The sequence below is a fragment of the Podarcis vaucheri genome (genome assembly GCF_965113315.1).
Source record: "Podarcis vaucheri genome assembly, chromosome: 8".
Classification (NCBI taxonomy): domain Eukaryota; kingdom Metazoa; phylum Chordata; class Lepidosauria; order Squamata; family Lacertidae; genus Podarcis; species Podarcis vaucheri.
Window position 1 is genome coordinate 62099763 of NC_138766.1, and position 21703 is coordinate 62121465.

General features: G+C 38.5%; 1 protein-coding gene across 3 annotated transcripts in view; it reads right to left on the reverse strand.

Annotated features, from left to right (window-relative positions):
• Nucleotides 1–1210: 1210 nt before the first annotated feature.
• The window catches only part of JPH1 (junctophilin 1), a 61503-nt gene continuing 41010 nt past the window's right edge, over nucleotides 1211–21703 (reverse strand). The window contains exons 3-7 of one of the 3 annotated variants that reach the window (XR_014222180.1): nucleotides 17345–17463; nucleotides 10854–11494; nucleotides 6817–6898; nucleotides 3695–3790; nucleotides 1211–3507 (exon numbers count right to left, since the gene is read on the reverse strand). Coding sequence is in view for 2 of the 3 variants with exons in the window: in XM_082233833.1 (XP_082089959.1) it covers nucleotides 3710–3790; nucleotides 10854–11494; nucleotides 17345–17463 (841 nt within the window). In the remaining variant the exon portion in view is untranslated. The remainder of the gene's footprint in view (nucleotides 3508–3694; nucleotides 3791–6816; nucleotides 6899–10853; nucleotides 11495–17344; nucleotides 17464–21703) is intronic. The other 2 variants (XM_082233833.1, XM_082233832.1) reach the window with 2 other exon arrangements.

Consider the following 21703-nt stretch of genomic DNA (forward strand, 5'->3'; position numbering starts at 1 on the left):
GCAAGTGCCAGTTCAGTAAAGCAGGCTGAAGATCGTGCCTGCTTTTGGCAGTTTTCAGCATTATTATTAGCTGTTTCAATTACAACTTTGTTCCAAGTACCACAATAATTTTGTTCTCCGATTTAACATCCTCTTTGTCTCTAGAATAAGAATGGGAATGAAGAACATCTGTTAGCAAATGTTTCAAGTGAAGGGAAAACTGGCTTGAATACTTTTTAAAAAATGACGAATCCTGTTTGATTGTGCTTTGATTGTTGGATAGCTAGTGTGCATCTATGCAATTTGTCAGCAGGCATGAAAATTACCTAATTAAATAAGTAAGAAAACTTTTCATTTTCTCAGCATGTCAAGAGTGTTACTGGGGCAAACTCACCATTTAACACAATTTAAATAGGACATATTAACAATTTCTGTTTCAAACACCCAGTGGATATTGAGAAGCTTAATAAAACATAAAAGGGTTTATAATTGTAAAACAAATTTTGCATAATCATATTTCAGGCAAGGTAAATCCTTTGCTTGTCCCTGGTTGAATCTCCTTGTAAACTGATATATTCACAGTATTAGGACTGCATTTCATTCCAAACGCATGCTGGAAAGACCTGAAATTTCATTACAGCCATGAGTACTATAGCCAAATAAAACGTTTGACTAGTGTGCTTTTAACAATTATATGGCTTACTGTAATGCTCTCACTCTTTTTGTGCCTCTAGATAAGAAATGGAAATATAGTTTAGAAAGGGGCTATTCTGTAGAAATAATTCCAATGGCACATTTAAGAAAATGACATTGAATTAAAGGAAGTTTTCTATAGTTTATGATGTGATCTGTAACTTTACATGTGCTTATAGGGTAAAGATATAGCTAGGATGAGTAATTTTGGTGAGTTACTATGGTACTTGGTTTTAGCCCACATAATACCTCTGAAATGAGGACTGTGGGGTGCTTTGTATTTAATAAATGAACAATTTTATAATGTTAACTCTGGCCTTTCACTCATTCACTTTAAAGAAGCATTATTCATACGATTGAACTGGAAACTATATAAAGCATTTAATCTGTATGAGGCAAGGGAAAGGACAGCAGGTAAGACAAGAGATTTTCATTTGTAAATGATACCTATCGTTTGCTAATCAATTTCACATTCATTAAGTTGGGGGGACGGACGGACCACAGGCTTTCAAATATATATAAAGAGAAAACCCATATACACATTAGTAACAATTTCTTTTTATTAGAGCAAATACAGTTAAGAAAACTGTACATTATCCATTTTGTGTTCCAGAATTATAAATAAAGAAGCTCATTAGATAAAGAGTTCATTCACAGCAAGAAATTTTAAATAGACAAAGTGACATATCATTAAGTACATTGGCAGATCAATGAGCTGTCCAAAATGTAGTGTACAGTATACAACCATCTATAAATAGCCTTTTATGTAAAATACAGCTGTGCACATTTTAGAAAAATACCAACAATTTTTGATTGGAGCTTCATTTTTTAAAAAAGCTTATAAATCATACATATTTATAAATGGAAATAGCATGCTTAAATTTATAAACATTTTCAAAAGCCATGTTTTTTTTTAAATAAACATGTAATAAAATTTAAATGTCAGTTACAAAATTATTTTAAGCAATAACTTAACTGGGGTGAACTGTAGATAAGAAAGTGTGTTTATACAGGACATCAAGGCTTGTTACAATTTTAAAAACCTGAATCTCAATTAAGAAGTAGTTTTCTAAATTTAAAAGTAAAACAAGTTTTCCTTCCTTAACAAACATACAAACACAAGTTGTTAAACGTTTCATTTGCTGCCTTTCTGCTTTCTTCGCGATTTCCACACTGGTCAAAACACAGGATTCTCAAACCCACTTCTGCAAAAAATGCCACTGTATTACTGCCCTGTGTTGAGCTGTTCCAGGCTATAAAAACCATCCCTTATTCATTTCCATTTTATGGGCTGCCTCTTACAATTACTAATGTAGTTATGAAGAAAACTCACTATTAAACCATGCAAATAATAATAGTAACAACAACAATAATTATAATTATAATTTACAAATAGGATAAAACTCCTGAAAAGTATTCTTTTCTCTCAGATAAACCCAAACCCAAACCCTTTACTTTTTATTTCTAATTAAAATGCTGACTTTCAAAATGACCACTCCACGTACAATTTTCCTATAAGTAAACAAGCATGCTTTTGAGTAATATGGAATACAGTAACTACAGCAGGGAGGGGGGGGGAAATGGATCACATCATCAAACACAGGACTGTAAATCTAGTTAAGACAAAGAATCCAAATGAAAGTTTGAGGCTTAAGTTTTAACTGGCTGAGGTAATATTACAGACTCATTTTAACAACATTAAAAGGCATCAAACTGATAATCAGTCATTGTTAACAGACTTAAATGCTCTACCTGAATGTATTCAACATGAAGCCTGAACTTTAAAAATAATTATTTATTATGTTAATGAACAGTTTCTATTGTGCAATCAGGCAAGACTGTAAATGCCAGCAAAATTTTGCAATATTGAGTTAAGATCCAAACTGCTGAGTGGCACACTTATCAAAATATTCTACCTTGCTCATCCAGTACGCCGATACATCCCGATAAATTTCACAGCATAAAAAAACAACTCTGCTTGCCACTGTCACTAGGAAGATATAAATGATGGCTTAAAACACTGTTGCATATTGCCTGCTAAGCCTTCGAGGAAGATGATTTTACCAGCTTAGGTAAAAAAAAAAATTGTGAAGAAACTGAGCCTTCTAAGAAAATATCTATACTGCACATATGCTACAGGCTTTGTTTTTCTGAAGCAGGTGAAAACTACTGAAATTTTCCAGGCTGGTCTACATTATTACATTATGGCTGTACAATGATTTTAAATAAATAGTAAATTAACAGAATCATGCATGAGCAAATGAAACACAATCTCCCAGAAAACTGCAAGGAGATTTTAAAAGCAGCAGGTAATGGAATAAGACTGGTGAGTGATGCTGCTAACTATTTCTTCTAATGAGATAGGAGTGAATACTGGAATCGCTTCCACAGCAACAGAATCCTCTGACCACATTCCTCTGGCAGTCGCTTTTCCCATCTCCCCCACCAAAAACATCAGACGGCAAAATAGTAAGGCAGCTGTTAGCTTCCATCATCAAAAGTGCAGCTCTGTACATTTCCAGTTTAGTCACACTCTTTGCTGGAACAGATGGAGTAACCAACGCAAGCTTGTGTGTGTGCACGCTCGTGTGTGAGGGGTTTTTTTTCCACCTTGCTTGCTTGCTTGAGCTTTCAGAGGACCTCAAAGCCATAAATCCTCAGCAGAGGAACTGCTGCTCAGGCCCCTGGCTGAGTTTTCCAAGTTTCATCTCTCTTGTGTCCCATCCTAATTCCATGCCTCCTTCCCTGTGTCTGAACATGACTCGTGCCATTTAAAAGGCTGATGACACAACTGCCGAGAATTGTGGGCTTACGCCACTAGTTGTCATGACTTCACTGAAGGATCAAAACAGTTATATCATTAAGTAACTATGTTGAATCACATTCAGGCATAGCTAAAATTAAAGTGCCAAGAACATTAAACTTTGCAAATAGTAAAGCTTTGTCATTTGAAATGGGAAGGATTAGAACTGAGATTTGGGGGCAGGAGAGAATTTCAGGTGAAACATGAGACCATTCTTACCTTTCCTAATTCCAATCAAGTTAGAAAATGGACAAAAAGAATGGCTAAACCAATATTCAACAGCATTACCAGGACAATCATGATTGAATTAGGACCCTGAAAATGAAATAAAATGGAGTTTGATTACATTCACAAAAAATAAGATAATGACTAGATCAACCGTAACCTTGAACATTATTCTGCTTCTAAATTGTGTCATAATAGCAAAAACACAAGATGTGACTCTTTCTTCTTTGTGGTTTTACTATGCCCTCTTGAAATGTTATTTTGGAAGCAATAAATTTTGTTCCTGATTCAACACATCTTTAGTGTGATTTCTTGAGACACCCAACTATGTAACATCTTCTAAAATAGGAGAAAGTAAATAAAAGTGTGATTATCATATGGATTGAGCAGTTTCCCTCCCTAGAAATCTAGTTATGCGGTGGAAAACAGAGCAACACTAAGGGCTTCAAACAGTGCATAGGTTCTTAGAAGTGCAGGTGAAGATTGAAAAAAAAAAGTGGAAGGCTTCAACCCCATTTCACCTTGATATCTATTTGCTGTACAAATATTATAAATAATATATTTTGAAGGAAGGTTTTTCTGCCTTCGTGGCAAGTGGAAAAAACAAAACAAAATTCGCTGACATTTGCAAAAGCAAACAAAGATTAGCAAAAGAACTATATTGAAATGTTAGCCCTTGCAATGTCAGTCACACATTCTCCCCTCCCTCATCTGAGCCAGATTATACAAATCCTCTGCAGAGGAACAATTCACTTTGAGATGTTTTGCTGTTAATAGATGTAAAAATGGTAAGAAAGCACAACCAACTTAACCATCCCCTCTGCCTGTAATACAGACATCATTTTAATGGTTTCAGTGAAAGTGAAAAGATTATTATAAGCAGGTCATGCTTGGCCCATGAAATGTATAAAATTGCTTCTTCTTCTTTTTTTAAAAAAAATTCTTGTTGACTTCTCACAATTTAAAATATGTGGGTTTTCCTTTAACACAAAAAAGGAGCATATAGTCATCTGTTATCCTAATCTCCTCAAGTGGATCATGAAGAAGTGCTGTTTCTTCACCTTTCAAACAGCTGGAGCAGCACATTATGTAGAAGGTATTGGAAATGGCATCCTTAGGATGACTTAGTCCTCTGTGCCTGCAATGTGTAGCACATTGATCTGGGGCCTAACATGAAAAACTCCCATACCACCAACTACTGATTCCGGAAGGTGGCTGATGGTGGCCCAGAAACTCTCCACAACAGGCTGCGTTTGGGATGATGCCACACATTACTGCCGTGGCAGTTAATACCTCAGCTCTAAACTGAGGAGAGCAGCCTCTGCTACACCATATGCATAATCTCAGAGCAACCTTCAAAGGCACATTTCAATCCCAATATGATCCTAGCATTATTAGGGTGCATTCAGATTCAGGGGATATTGAATTAGTTTTCCTGACTAGCACTTTCTCCTTTTCTAGCATTCCTTTCATGCCGCAGTATCTGTTGCATTATGGAACCGTGGCCTTTTGACCAATATACTGGCACGTCAAGCTAAATTCCATTCACAGCAGTGGGTGTGGTGTGGCACAACAACAAACACCATTGGAGACAACTTCACAACTCTTCCACTCTTTCTGCACCTGTTTAGGGAAGTTTTTAATGTTTGATGTTTTAATTGTATTTTTAATATTTTGTTGGGAGCCGCCCAGAGTGGCTGCGGAAACCCAGCCAGATGGGCGGGGTATGTATGTATGTAAGTAAGTAAGTAAGTAAGTAAGTAAGTAAGTAAGTAAATAAATAAATATCATGTATGCTTCTGTTCCCTCACGACTTACCCATAAAACAGCAGGGAAGTGATATATGACTATGCTACCCAAAATTTTGTCACTTTATGCCTGTGATTTTCTGCGTTAATGGGGCCACAAATGCATTGTATCTGGAGCCAATTAACAGCCAAATGATCCTAAACTTGAACTATATTCCACTAGAATTCCAGAAGCATCTTTTATATCATGTGAAAGCTCAAACGTAATATGGAAATCAACAGTTAGGGAAATGAAATTAACTACCATGTGAATGCAGCCTTAAATGTTACCATGGAACTAAATTTATGGATTAAGCTCAAATAAAAAGGTTATGCTTTGCTGGATTATGAAGAAAGATAAATGGAGAGTTTCAAGGAGTGAGAATGAGAGAATGGGACGGGGAACCTTGAGCAATGCCAAAACCCCCGCTCTGAATTGCTTAGGCATTTTGGATTGATCAAAGAAAGTCCAGAGAACTTTGCTCCACCCATGGAATTAAAAATGTGACTTTTATTTCTGGCTTTTAAAACATTTATAGTGAGACTTCAAAATGCTTTAGGGTGAAGCGCCATAAATAAGGCTTCACAGCTTTCTACAAGCGCTTAAAATAGAAAAAGGCAAAATTAGTCTCTGCTTTCCATGACTGATTTGAACAGGTGTTAGAAAGAAGCTGTAACAGAAAAGCGTTATGCATGCCCGGAATTGTCCGTACAACTCTTATATAACAGTAAGCTTAAGGCATAAAAAAGGGAAGCATGTAAAATAAAGAAGTATTTAAAAGCAAAAACCAAAAAAAACAGCACACCGCGGTATAATACAGTGACATATTGGCTCACTGTTAGGAGGCAGCATATTAAAAGAAAAAGACGATCAACTATAAAAAGCTAATGTTAGTTTTTGATTAGTCTACTATTATAACTAATAGTAGTTCTTATTTTTCATGCAGATTTCCCTTATTTATGGAGCACAGTGAAGGGGAGGGCTGTTGCTCATTGATCCCATGGCCAGTCTCCGTTTTCTTTGGCTAAAAGAACATCATGTACCAGGACAAGAAAGATATCCGGCTCCAAACTTGGAAAGCCTCTACCTATGAAAACAGACAGTATTGGGCTCTGTAGACCAGCTGCTTGGCTTGATATAAGGTAGCCCTGTAACCCAACGATGTGATTTATTCACATAGTTCTAATTTTTTTTGTTTTAGAATCAGTGTATCCCTTATAAACATACGTAGTAGTTTACCAATATATTGTCATATAAACAAAAAATCATTTCAGTACTCCAAGACTTATTCAAAACATTTTCTAGCACTTCTGATTAAGCTCTCAAACCTCATCAGATAGTATCTCCAATAGCTTTGCGGTTCTCATTTCTGCGGAATGATTCACTGGAGGTTCTCTGTTTCTGAAAAGGCTGGGAGAAGAGGTAGAATAAGGAAGGTAATTCCCCCCGCCCCCCAAGGGTTGAAATAGTACTGAAGACAAAAGGGAAATCTGCAAGCAACATTATACAAAACGTCTGTGCCAACTAGACCTTGGTAGCACACAAATCATTTTGGAAATACTTTTGATGCTCAAAATAACTGGAAGCTACACAGGAGATCTCCTGAGGACAGAGAGGTTATCTCTTGCTTTGAAATAAGTAAAAAACAAACTGAGCTACCTCATTTGTAGCACACATTCAATTGTTCCAATGGTGTCCGTGCAAAAGAAGAATACCCTTCTTGCATAAAGGCACTAACCTTTCCTCTAATGTTCTTGGCAGCCTCCCCCACCCGCAACTGTGCTCTGGACGTAGGGATGGTGGTGGAATTTGCTAAAAGTCCACTTGCCCATTCTCTCTGAACTAGTTTTGCTAGCAGTGACTTTCTGCAGAGTTCCCTGATACTTGTTTTTGTTCTTGATTTTTTTTAAAAAAATATGATGACATTTATTCCAATATAATTCAGTCAGCTACCATCATCAACATTCTAACTTAACTGGGTACTGCTAAAATGTGTGTTCATTTTAACTTCTGTCTCACTGAGGCGCTAATGTTACTCATTAACCACCAATAATTGTTTTATTTTTAGACTTTCTCTCATTTTTTTGCCCTCTGTGACACAGCAAAACTGCATACCGAAGGCACAGTCATCGTCTTACAGCTTCATGCGAATCTATAATAACTAGTAACCAAAAATGAGATTTTCTTGCATTTTGTGAACATTAAAATATAAGCCTGATGTACATATTTTTGTTATAATATTAATACTTTACTATAACATTCTAATAAACTGTTAAATTTTCTATCATCCTGTTTATACTTATTGTTTTTTTCATTATTAATCATTGCAGAAATACAATCTGCGATATATATATATATATATATATATATATATATATATATAAAATTTCTGGGCAAAGTGTGTGAGGGTTGAAGGGGTAATCATAAGCACACCCTTTGGGCTGGGGTGGGTTGTGTGTGCGTGTGGAATCAAAAACACACAGCATCAATCCCTATATTGGTGGAGGACAGGTATTTCACTTGGCAAAATCCAAACCAACAATCAAGGAAATTCATTCACTTGACAAAGAATCAATTGCATTCTTATCTGGATATTTGGGAGACTCTCTGGAACAGAACTCAAAGAGCAGAAGAACTGTCAATGTTTTTGCTAACTCAGTAACTAAGGCCACGTTTCACCATCATCATGTTAAACTTGTATCACTTCTGTATTTATGTGTATTTTTTATCTACACAAAAGTTGCAGCAAATTATTTTAAATATTTCTAGACTGCCCTTTAGGGCAAAGCCTGTGTAAGGCAACTAACATGTAAGAAAACAATCATCTGTGAAATGACCATTAAGTTAATATTTCTGTTTTTCTTTCCCTCTTATGCTTCTAAATATTAGCTGTAGTTTGGTTTGGTGTCCTTTTACTGTGCCCTGAAAACCAGTTTTACACGATCTGCCGTCCTAGGAGGACAACTCCTGAATTCACTTTAGCCACAGATTTCTTTGCACGTTCAAAAAGTTAATCCAAAATTTTAGGAAAGTGAAGGAGTCAATCATCTCTGATAAGATTATAGCCTTTGGATTATTCTCCTACATCCTGAAATAAAAGTTTCCTAAATTGTTGCACAGTACAAACCCCATGTTTGCTACAAAAGGATGCACCGTAAGGGAGCTACAGTCTATCTCAGATTCTTTTCTAAAGCACCCATGCATGCTTACAAACATACATTTCTTCACTTCACACATTGTATTTTAAAGATGTGAAATATTTGATGGGTACATATAAAAATATAACATGAGAAGCTTTCTTAGCAGTTCTGTGAAAGACAAGAAATTTATAATCTCATTTACAGCATAAACATAGCAATGTATGAATAAACCAAGGTAGTCAGCAAGGGTGTGAGTGTGTGAAAAACCCAATGAATCTTTGTTCATGAAAACAGAAGTTGTTTTCACTGGATAACATCCCTAAAATGATAGCCAGTAAATCTTGATTGGGGAAACAATCTCTAGTTTTGATTTATGAGCAAAATTTGCTGTTAAAGAAAACTATTTAGTAAAATGAAGCCAATCCCCAGTGCTGAATGCAAACAATGCCAGTGAAACACTGGCATAGCACCAGCTAATGTAATTCCAATTTAAAGTGTGAAGCAGATTCCTCCCTCCCCAAGTTGCCCATAAAAATGGTGTTGAATTGCCAATATGGCCATGTTTATCAGTGATGATAAAATTAGTATTTGTTCAGCAGTCCATGTTGCATTAGGTGCCCTTCCTCAAGAAGCCTCTTATCTGTGACTTTATTCCACACTGCTGCCAAAGCATTCAAAAGCTTGTCACTATGTGAGTGGGGTCAACCACACACAGATCCTTCCCATCCAGCTGTCACCCTTAATTTTAACCAGGTGGCAACTGCATGGGACAAACCCATGTGATAAGCCTTACAGCCCATGGGCAGACCCATTAGTGGCAGTGTGTGATGGAGTCATGGATAAGGAGCTTTCGTGCTGCTGCTGCTGCAATGTCTGAAGGACATGTTAGTAATATGAAGAAGTAACTCAGTGTTTTTAGGACATTTGCAGATGGCAGACCTCCAGTGAGTCCTAAGTATTGCAGACACAGTAGTGGCAAAGGAAAAAAGAAATACTTACTAGTTCACCAGGTTTAAAAATGGTGGTGGTGGGGTTGCCAGTACTGTCACTGAGCAACCTGTGCTGATCCTGCTAGCCTATTTAGGCTTGCAGCAATCAAAAGGGGGATTACATTAAACCGCAACCAGTCTGCAGGTATCAGGTGTGCTGTTAGAGCAGGAATTTGCAAGAATATCTGAATGGGGTACTTAGAAGCCGCCCAGTGACCTTAATATTGTAGGTTCTTCCATCTTAGGAAGACTTCTAAAGCACATTCAGAACTTAGAAGCCCTCTTCAGGCTTCAGTGAAGCCAAGCTGTGTGAACATGGGGCCTGCATGTGTGCTCTGACCCCCTTCTACAGTTTAAGACCCCATGCAGACTTTGGGATGCCTGAATAGGGTTAATGTGTGTACGAAAAGTAAAAGCCTTTTGGTGAAAGAGTCACCATTGACTTTATCAGTATTATTGAAGTGTGGTGAAAGAAAGGGAGAATTCCGTACACACTGCTTGCTTTCATCCCTGCCAAATATTTTATGAGCATATTTTACATAGATATTAATTTGATGTGAACGTTAAGAAAAATGTGAGCACTGAGATCAAACTGATTGATGTTGTTAATTTTGTAAATGTCCTTGCTGCGAAACTGATTTATCCTGAGTACCTTTTCAACTTCCATAAAGGTAAAGGGACCCCTGACCGTTAAGTCCAGTCGTGGCTGACTCTGGGGTTGTGGCGCTCATCTCGTTTTATTGGCCGAGGGAGCCGGTGTATAGCTTCCGGGTCATGTGGCCAGCATGACGAAGCTGCTTCTGGCGAAACCAGAGCAGCGCATGGAAACGCCGTTTACCTTCCAGCCAGAGCGGTACCTATTTATCTACTGCTTTTGAACTGCTAGGCTGGCAGGAGCTAAATGCATGGGGCACCTTGAATGCGAGGAGTGTTTTTTAATACCTTATTTCCACGTGGAAAAGGTTTGTGCTCAGTTAGGATTGCAGAGTCCAGTCCTAAAGAACAGGAATCCAGAAAGGGTTCTAGTTAGGCTTCAAATTAACTGCTTCTCATTTGTACCCTTGAAGGTGAGAGAATTCTCATGGAGATGTAAACTAAACTGAAAACATAGCAGGCAAACACCACCAAATACACTGAATATGCCTGGCCACTCAGAGGCCAACTCATCTAAATAGAAATATCTTACATGGTTTCTGGCCTATGCCCAGACTTGAACTCTCAGTGCTCAGTACCTACCATACTGACTTCTCTCTCCACTGAAGAATAGAAGTCATTATTTGCGGGATTCTTTGGTGCAACAGATTCAGGCTTCTTTAATGATTCTTTGGCATCTAACTGAATCCCAGATTTGTTGGGGCTTGGCTTCTGAGCTGATGCTACTAGTGCAAGTGCTGAAGATGATGGGTTGGCATGGTCCTCGTCTTCCCCGAGCTCAAATGGGTACCTTGCTGGATTCGCTTTCACGTAATAGCCGTGGTAATGATCATGCAACTCCCCATTCTCTGTGTGGGTAGGATTGTTGCGGGGTGACAACTTTGGCTGGGGCTTTACCATCATATCCTCCTTCACAGGTGCTTTTGAATAAAGAGGTTTGTTGACCACAGGTGTCACATTTTCACTAGGTAAATTCTTTTTTTCTTGGATTAGTCTGACCTCAGAGGAGGAGTTTTGCTTTTTGCCTTGTTTTGCAGGGGAAGGCTCAGCAGAGGGGAGGGGGCTTTGCCTTGGGCTCTCTTCCGGGGTCCCAGGAGGTGTAGTGCCTTTTCGATAAAAGTGAGGAGATTCTTTTGGTGTAGGTGCTTTTTCCTGAGCTTTTTCTTCAGGGTTTTCCTTAACATCTGCACCTTCTTGAAATCGCTGCTTGATATAATCAGGACCTAAATTTAACAGTGACAAAAGCAATTAAACTTGAGCACTTGTATCAAGCTACTGAAACAAAAATAAGGAGATCAATAGCAAATATAAGTCTAACAGACTTATAGTTTTTACTCTCTTTCGCTGTTGTGGGATATTTTACTTTTGGATTAATCGCTTTTACAATTTTATTTTATTTTTTTAAGAAATAAAATCATAAATACTAGTGGTTTTCTTTTTATGCCCTTCTTTCAGCTAAAACATAGGAAAAACTTTCATTAGTACTGTATTTACAGATGCAGCTTTTAAACGCTGCTGCTTCCTTGTTTTGTGTTCTCTGTCAACAAATGCACTTGGAAACTTTTCATCAGAAATTGCATTTTGAAATCAAATCAGTGGCAAGACATCAGAGAAACCTAGGACTCTGCTCCCATTTCCACCCCAGAAAAAGAAATGTGGACACAAGTTCTGATATGACACTTTCTTTTCTACATCCTGATTTCAAAAAGTAAGCCCATGTATATCAAAATTAAAGCATGAGAGTGAGTTGAGGGCAACCTGAAACAGAACTGTGGCAAAATGCCCACTGTTTTTACACTGCAAGTTTTCACCACTTGAAAGCATTGTTTATGGTAACATGTGCAAGTTTCAAAGTCAGTTCTTCCTGAAGCAGCTTCTAGGGTCAAGCAGCTTCATTTCTGGCATTAATATTTCTTTGAATTTCCTTCTTGTCTGCATCTTTCCAGTACTGAAGTACCAAGTAACCCATGCAGAGCCAGTAGATGCAGGCAAAGAAGAGGGCTATCACCTTGCTTCTCCATGTCTTGCGTTTGCATACACAGCCTAAAATAGCATTAGCACTTTTGTGGCTGTATCACATTTCAAATACATGGGCTGAGCCTGCAGTGTTTGCCAGTTCACTTCAATGGGCGTAGGATCACGTCTCTCATCTAATTTGCTGACTCCTATCACCTCTAAGTTTGTTTCACAGTATTACGCTTGATCAAGTTTCTTCCTTCCATTTGATTATTATCTCTTTCTCTTTTGCTTTTTGGCAGTTTTAACTCAGACTGAGCAACATTTACTCCAATTTTCTACCACCAGCTTGCAAGAAAAGGGACCTAAGTGAACCCTTTCTCCAAAGGAGACTTTTCTGGTGCCATTTGTACTTCTCTATCCCTCTTTGGGCTTTTCGCCTTATCACTGACGCTTGGTGAAAACCACAATCGAATTTCAATTTTTATATCAGCCCTTTGCTATATATGTCTGCCATGCATTCTTTTTTAAAAACACATTTTTATTTTGGTTTTTAAACAAATACAAATTCTGCCATGCATTCTCAATAAACAATAACAACAAAAATTCATATTTTTCATTTCCTATGCATCTACCATAGCCTGATTCTTCAAAAGTTTCTAGAAGCCCTATCTTAAACAACCAGCATAATTTTAGAGTGGAAAGCTGCAGAATTAGTCTCCAGACCTAAAGACTTATGAACAGTATAATAATTTCCATCACATAGCCCTGAAATTCAGCAGTTGTGGAACATAGGTCGGAGCCATCACTGAAAAAGCCCTGGCCCTGATGGAGGATAGTCTGGCTTCCTCAGGGCTTGGGACCTTTAAGCTGTTATTATTCATGGACCTTAGGATCCTCTGCAGGACATACCATGAATGAAATCCTCAGTGATTCATTTAATATTTATTTGTTTATATTTATTAGTCATAGGAAATTGGAGGCTGCCTTATCCTGAGTCAGACTCCCAGGTCCATCTAGCCCAGTACTGTCAACACTGACTGGCAGCAGTTCTCCAGGGGGATTCAGGAAGGAGACACTCTCATTCCTACCTGGAGAGGCTGAGGATTGAATCTTAAACCTGCTGCAAACAAAGCACGTGCTCTACCACTGAGCTATGGCCACACTCACCTGGTCCTAAAGGTTAGGTTACATTTTCATATGTTTATATATCACTTCTCAGTGATTATTTACAGAGAGTTCACCCCTCCCCCCAATGAACACACAATAACATCAATAAAACAACAGATTAAAAACTACTGCAGCAGAAGAGTTGCTCATCAAATAAAAAAGGCCTGCTAAAATGAAAAATCACCTTTCAGTGCCAAAAATACATTATTGTAGGTGCCAGACAGGCTTCCTGGGGAGATAATTCCCATAAACAGGAAAGAATGCTGAAAGAATGCAAAGGCACTATAACTGTATACCAGCTCTGTCTCATCACATAACCTAAAAGCATATAGAGAAAAACAAATACAGAAATAAATCCTAACTATGCAAAAGAAAATTCGGGGAATCACAGTTAAAATGGTGTTCTTAAAACAAATTACGGTAATATAACACGAAAACCCTCTTCACAGACAGAGTTTGTAAGCAAGGTTCCTAGTTAGGACAAATATTTATGGCAGCTATAAATATATATTTATAATAAAGACAATGAATGTGTCTGGCAATGCTCCATGCAGAAGTGCTGGCAACTTGTTTTCAATTGCATGTTACGATGCTTAATGCTTTCCCTAGAGATGTAGCTTTTGAAAAAACACACAACTTGCCTCCAGAGTTTCATAGAAAAGACTAAAGAAAACTAGAATGCGCTGTTCCTTGAAAGGCTCAGAATCCAAGAAGAGAATTAATGTTGTTTAAAACTGCACTCTTTCAAAGGGCACATTATTTTTCATGGGAAGCCGGAGAGACATATTTTGTGAATGCAATTATCAGACAGTGTTTTCAAGAAACTGAACATGCCCATGGCATTGTGTATTAAAGGACAGTGAGACATTAGGAGCCTCAATGTACACAAACCATTGGAGAATAGGACCTTGTATCAAATCACGGTTAGCCCATGTAGCTCAGTATTGTCTCAGTACTGACTGACAGCCACACTGTGCTGAGGATTGAACTGGAAAACCTTTGTGTGCAGTCACTCCTCCCCACATTTAGTTCACATGCATTGACATTTTTATGGCTAGATTAGTGTTGTGGTATGTTCGGATTTCCCCGGACATTAGTGGGATTTCAATGGCGGAAGTGACATCTGGGGGGAATTTCCAAAAAGTGGCGTTTCATCCAGGATTTTCTCCTAAGTAAAGGTCAACAGATTTTCACTTCTTGAAATATGGCAACCCTAGCTAGCTTACTGTGGCAACTCAGTGAGCTCTTTGCTACTGTGTCGATTCCATATCTTGCCCCTAGAATACACCTGATATGCCTGTATATTTATTATCACATAGCACAGATGAAGTTTATATATTTTTTCTAATGATTCAAATAGCTGAGTAACAAAAATAAGTAACTCCCTCTTGCTCACTTTAGTTATGCAACATTTTCTGACATTCAGTAAAAAGATTACAACAGTAAAAATATGACAAACTACTACAAGGATGGCATAAGCAACAAACAGTTGTATAGCTGTAAAAATTAGACCAATAAATCTTTTTTTACTCATAATATCTGGCAGACATTCCTTATATTCAGTTTTAGTGTAAGAACTGACACATTTGTTTCATAGGTAATATTTTCAGCCAATGAGCTAACTGATGTTGGTACTTAACACACATCAAGCAAAAGAAAAAAGATTTGAAAACTGGGGAGACTGTTTTGCTTTCAGTATATATGGGCTCTTTAAGTGGATTGCGCTCACTTGCATTCAAGGGAAAAAAGACGCTCAAATAAGGCAAGATGCTAGCTGTCTTCAGTTTCTTTTCTTTCCATAAAAAGACCCACAGTCTTTGGAGTTCCTATGGGCAGATGTGTACTCATTAAAGGACAGATTGCTTGTTTTTCATGCTAAGCATTTCTAGTCAAGAAAAGGGTAAAATTACATTTCCCCACAATATTGTCTTTCAGGACAATTTGACACAACAAGAGACTGTTGCCTAGCTACAGTCAGGAAGTGCAGAGAGCTGCCATGGCTAGAAATGGGAACTGTCAGATTTTTGTGCTGATGTCACAAATGAAGAGCAGGTTGATGGGTAAGGTGTGATGTGTATTTAGGCTTCAGGGCAGCTCAAGCCATCCAGCAAACCTACTGTGTCTCCCTGACTTGGGAAAAAATACGAAGGCTTGGACTATGCTTGCCTACGTGGAAGATGTACGTTCTGGTTTCTGGCTCTAGCTTATTAGCATTCAGCTGCCCAAGGTCTAAACTAGGCAATATGGCAAGGTTCCATGACCAAAACTACTATTCCTTCTAGCAGCTTCACTCCCATAGCACCAATCTGTCAGCATATGCTCACACATTTCCACTGTCTCATCTAGTTTTGTCCTAAGGTCTATGACGGGCAGGGAGGACTGAGGCTATCTGATGCATCACTGAATTTTTGTAGGACCTATCAGCAAGCTTTGGAGCTACTACAACCTGACTTAGGAAACAGAAACAACTGGGACATGGTTATCTGTGAATAACAACTTTGAAATTCTTTTCTTTCTTCTGAAACATTTAGAATTCCAATTTTTAAAAACTTTTTTATTTGCCAAGTACTTAAGGCTGGGTGTTTGGTTTTTGTTTTTGTTTTTGGTAAATAAGAGTCTGTTAAACAGGCAACATCACTTATGCATATGTTACATCAGAAATGTTTTAAGCTACATATTATTATATCAGAGTGGATCTTAGCTGGCTCTAGAAAAGGTGAAAACATATTTCAAATTTCAAACATGAAGAAAGTAAGCGTCTATCTATAAATAAGTAACATAGCAAGGGCTTTAAATTACAAGAGCTTTACAGTGGCATTACTACAGGCTCATATATCTTCTTGTGTAGAAATGCCGATATACATTCAGGCAGCTGGTGTAGCATTCAGAATGAGGGCTCCAGTTCAAGTCTCAGGTCAATTATAAACTCACTGGCCTTAGACAAACTATCTCTCAGCCTCATGCTGCATTACCCTAGTATGAAAATGATATTGCTCAAAAATATGGGTCTTAAATAATGTCCTTTTTAAAATGATTTCATGATGGAACAGATATGGAAACCTTACACTGTTTTAGCTTGTTCTCTTTCAGATAATGCAACACCTCAAACATGCATAAACTTAGACAGAACAGTCCTCTGAGGACACGGTAAGTATCTTGCTTAATATCTGGATTAAGGAGCTGAATATGAATCAGGACCCAAGAATATATGCCAAAGGTCACATGAACCTTTCAGGTAGATATTCTGTAAAACATGTCATTTCTTTCCTTTCCATGTTAGCCTTTGAAACGGAACTATTAAGCCACTCTTTGGTTTTCAGGGGAAGACATGGATAAGAACATTTTTTTATCACAGTACTGTACTTCTTTAAGCCATGTTCCGGTTTCACGACACAAATCTTTGATTCACTCCTGCTGGTTAAAGAGCCTCCTGCCATGTCACTGGGATCAGTATGTGGGCCAGTGAAGAAATGGTTATATTTTGTACCTACTGCAGCATCACTTTTGCAGGGATTGTTGAGCAGTGCCTTAATATGTTTATTTCTAAAAAAAATTCCTTCCAGTAGCACCTTAAAGACCAACTAAGTTAGTTCTTGGTATGAGCTTTCGTGTGCATGCACACTTCTTCAGATACACTGAAACAGAAGTTGCCAGATCCTTCTATATAGTGAGAAGGTGGGGAGGGGTATTACTCAGAAGGGTGGTGGGAATGGGAGATTGTTTATTTCTGTAAATCCTCATGCCTTCTGCAAATCACAAAACCCAGAGCACTGCAACGTTGTGGAAGCTGTGACATAGGGTTCAATAATGTCCACTTGCTTGTGCAACAAAAATCAACTGGTACAATGGGAATTTTGGGTTGTCTTCTCCCTGCACCCCCCATCCATCTGTTTAAAATGATGCAGAAAACATCATTCCTCTGCAAACACACTCAATTCCCATGTTACCTGGCTGGTAGAAACCCGGGGAAAGTTCTCTGGCAACTGCTCTGGCGATGTCACACTCCTGACGAGCAGATTGGCTGGCTTGATCTGCAGCATCAGCTTTAGCCCTTGCGTGCGCAGTTCTGTAGAAGGCATTAAAAATGTGTATGAGCACAGCTGTCCTTTGTATCAATACAAGTAATTCATATAAATATGAAAAAAGCCCATCTAGTCCAGCATCATTCTCCCAGGGGGCAACCACATGCCCCTGGGAAGCCCAAAAGCAAAGCAACTTGTGATTCCTGGCAACTGGTATTCAGAAGCCTATTGCTGCCAACAGTGGAAATAAGCCATAGTCATTGTGGCTAGTAGTCACTGATAGCTACCATATAAAATTCAACACACCAATTTTACAGGCAATATGCAATATGCCACACAAGGCATATTGCCACTACAGGAAAAAAGCAGAGCAATGTAAAGGTTGCAGAGTGCTTAAAATACCACAATATTGTTGTTTTTGCTAACAAATTTACTATGCTGAAAGTTCATGTGGACCACTGTGTTGTTTTTACTACAATAAGCTAACATGGCTACTACCCCCTGGATTCCGCCCACCCCCCAGAGCATTTGACACAAACCATTCATCAGTTTGAAGAACAAAAGCAGCCGAAAAAGTAACATAAGAAAAGATGGGTGCACATCTGAAACTTTATTTGCCCTTGCTTGCATTTGTTGTTACCTCAATCACATTGATAACAGTTGGTCCAAAGATCAAGGAAGAATAACAGGAGGAATTGTACTGGTAACATGTGTCACAGGTAAAGTATAAAAGGTGAGAGGCAGACAGTATGAGAATATATAACAGTATATTATTTTCCCAAGAAGCATGTGAATAAATCACAAAATGTAAAAATAATTTGCCTTCTTCCGTTCTTCTCCATGTGAGTCCATTTAAAGGAATCCTGGGAACTGCAGTTTGTTAGGATGCTAGGAATTGCAGCTCTCTTGGAGAGTGAGAGCGAGCGAGCACACCATCATGCCAGCTTGCCTCATATCCCACCCAGCCCCTTCATCTATGTGTCTGTGTGTGGACAGAGTGAGAGGTTTGAAGAGGATAGTCTATTTGATGGAGAACTCTGCACAATGAGACTTCTAAATTACAGAAGCACTTACACGTACAGAGCATGGTCCCTTCTTCTGACCTTTACTTTCCTGTGCATTAAAGACATTGCAGACAGGGATGTGATTCTGCTCTCCCTCCCTCCATGCAATAATTTTTGGAGCAGAGTGCCTGAAAGGTGTTTTAGTATACATATTTGTGTGGGTACATCTCCATGTCTGCAAATGAGATTGTGATAAGTACCTTGAGAGTGTGGTATGAAGGAGAAACCACCAGAGCCCCAACTAGAAGATGTGTGGAGGGTCCTCTTTTCTCTTTGGGCAGAGTCCAGAAGCCCAGCTCATCAATGGGCTTCCTAGCTGTAACCCATATAGTATAAAGTAGGCTTAGCCTACTGGGGTGCCCTCCATATCTTTTGGACTACAAGTCCCATCAGCCTTAGCTAGCGTGGCCAATAGCCACAATGATGGGAGTCCAAAATGTCTGGAAGGAACAACATTAGACTGTTCCAGGTATGAAAGCTTTTGAAAACTTGACTGAATAAATATTGTAAATGGATGAAAAGCTGGTCAAAATACAAATCTCTCAGAAGGTAAAAACAGACCTCCTTCAGCGTGAAAAAGAAGATACATTGTTATTCCCATCCTGCCCACAAATACAAAAGTTCCTTATTTCCCATCCACGTAGCAAACTATCTTCACTTCATTTTCCAGTACATTTTCATGTCTCGCACTTGTGTGTAATCAACCTTTTCTGTCAACAATACATACACAATACATATACCGAAGCAGTATGTCATCACATATGCAAGCAAGGGAACAGCCTTAAAGACAAATCTTGTCTTGATTTTTATGTTTAAACTTAGCTTCAATAAGTTATCGCACCATTTCCCATTTATCTTCACTCTTTATCTTTTTCTACTGTTCTTCTAACTATCATTGACATTTATTCCAATTCAACACATGCTAAAACTCTCAAGCTCTGGCAGTCCCTCTTTTCTGCCCTGACCTGCTGTTCACCCTATGCTTGGGCCCCTGCCTTCTGCTTTTCTCTTTTCCCTCTATGGCCTCCCATAGCACTTGGCTCTCACCCATTCTTCCTGACATTTGTCCTCTCACTCTCTGCCAAACCAGCAAGTAGAGAGTGGCATTTGAGGTTTGTTATAATTTATGCCATTCTTTCCGTAAGACTTCCTTTCTCTATTCCGATTCTGAATCTCAGCTGCTTCTGCTATACACAGGGTTTTTTTTGTCTCTGTTTTGAGTTATTTTGTACTTACTTTTATTCAAGAGCTGCTTCACACATTAAGGATTTACCACTGTTAAATAAAACCATTTGTACACACATGCAATTTACTCTGCATGCATGTAACATTTATAAATAAAACATTTGGAAGTTAGAGTCCCTCCTTTCACCCGCCTCATCAGAGGGCTTCTTATGCTAACAAAATTTGGGGAGGAGAAGTTCCCTTATGCAAGTGGAAGTCATTCTACAAGAGCAATGACTTAACTGAATTCAACCCTGGGTGTCTATTATTATATATAAAGTATTAATGTGTCCAGTATATCTGAAGGAGCGTCTCCACCCCCATCGTTCTACCTGGACACTGAAGTCCAGCACCGAGGGCCTTCTGGTGGTCCCCTCACTGCGAGAAGCCAAGTTACAGGGAACAGGGAACCAGGCAGAAGGCCTTCTCGGTAGTGGAACGCCGTCCCACCAGATGTCAAAGAGAACAACAACTACCAAACTTTTAGAAGACATCTGAAGGCAGCCATGTTTAGGGAAGCTTTTAATGTTTGATGCATAACTGTGTTTTAATATTTGGTTGGAAGCTGCCCAGAGTGGCTGGGGAAGCCCAGCCAGATGGGTGGGGTATAAATAATAAATTATTATAATATTATTATTAGAATAGACTGGTATTTTCAATGTTTTACAGGTGATTTTTACTCAAACTGTTACATAACAATATAATATATGTATTATTCTGGATGATTTCCCTTCACCTTCACTGGATTTTTCCATACTCATGCTAGAGTTCAAAAAATTATCTCTTTCTCTGTTGAAAGAAAGGAAATTTTTGCTTGCAGAGAACCACTTGCACCAGTCTATACTGACTTGAGAACAGGTGTACGCATGGCTGGTAAACAGTGAAAAGCACCAATTTTGCCTCAGACTTTGCTGGATGATGTAAGGAGAAAGGTAAGGTGACCCTTATTTCTCCATGCACAGAGCTGCAGTTATGGCCTGGTTGCTCTTTCACAGAACCATGGAACCCTAGAATTGTACAGTTGGAAGGGGCCACAAGGGTTATCTAGTTCATCCCCTTGCAATGCAAGAAGCTTTTGCCCAACCCAGGATCAAACCCACAATCCTGAGATTAAGAGTCTCATGCTATACCGACTGAGCCATCCTGAGCCTAAACAAGCTCCTGGGAGAGAAGTGATTTAGAGAGTAAAGAATTTGGACAATATGGTTCTAGGTCCAATGCCAGGCCTTTTCTTCTAAGTCTAGCAACACCAAGCAGGGGATTACTGAAGCTGTGTTCTGTTGAACAGATCATCCTTCTGGTAAGTGCAGACTCCTACACAGTGGGACATTTATCAGAACTCTTGTGCGTCACATCTTTGTACAGAAAGTACTGACAGATGGAATAAGAATGTGCTGCTTCTGTCATCACTGTTATGGGTATATCTACTCGTCTTATAAAAAGAACCTTTTCAGTTTTCACTTTTTAAAATAGCTCCGGAATTAAAATATATTAAAATTGATAGTTTTGAGTATGTTGAGCTATTTCCCACATTTCACTAAGAGAACCTGGAATGAATTTTCCAGGTATGAATTAAGATTCTGAATGCCTTTGTTGGGGGGTTAAAATACGTACCCAGAATTCAATGCTGGCCAAGTCCCTTTACTTAACAGCACAGACGAGTGAAGCCATACATACACCAGGTTTGAGAAATCAAAACAGTCTTGTGAATGTGGATTACATCTATGTATCTCTTTTAGAAAAATAATGTGAGGGCTATCCTTTCTAATAAAATCTGAAACCCATATTCTCATAATTTGGTTGCTCCAACCCTTTAACACTCAAGAGTATAAACTTTGATAAGTTAAGACATATAAAATATATAATTGAAAATGACATATATTCTGCAACACTACACAGATAAATATCAAAATTAAAGATATAGTAAAAAGCATTACCCAACTCCAAATGACCAGAACATAAATATATTGCTTCCAGTATACTTGAGTCTCATCAA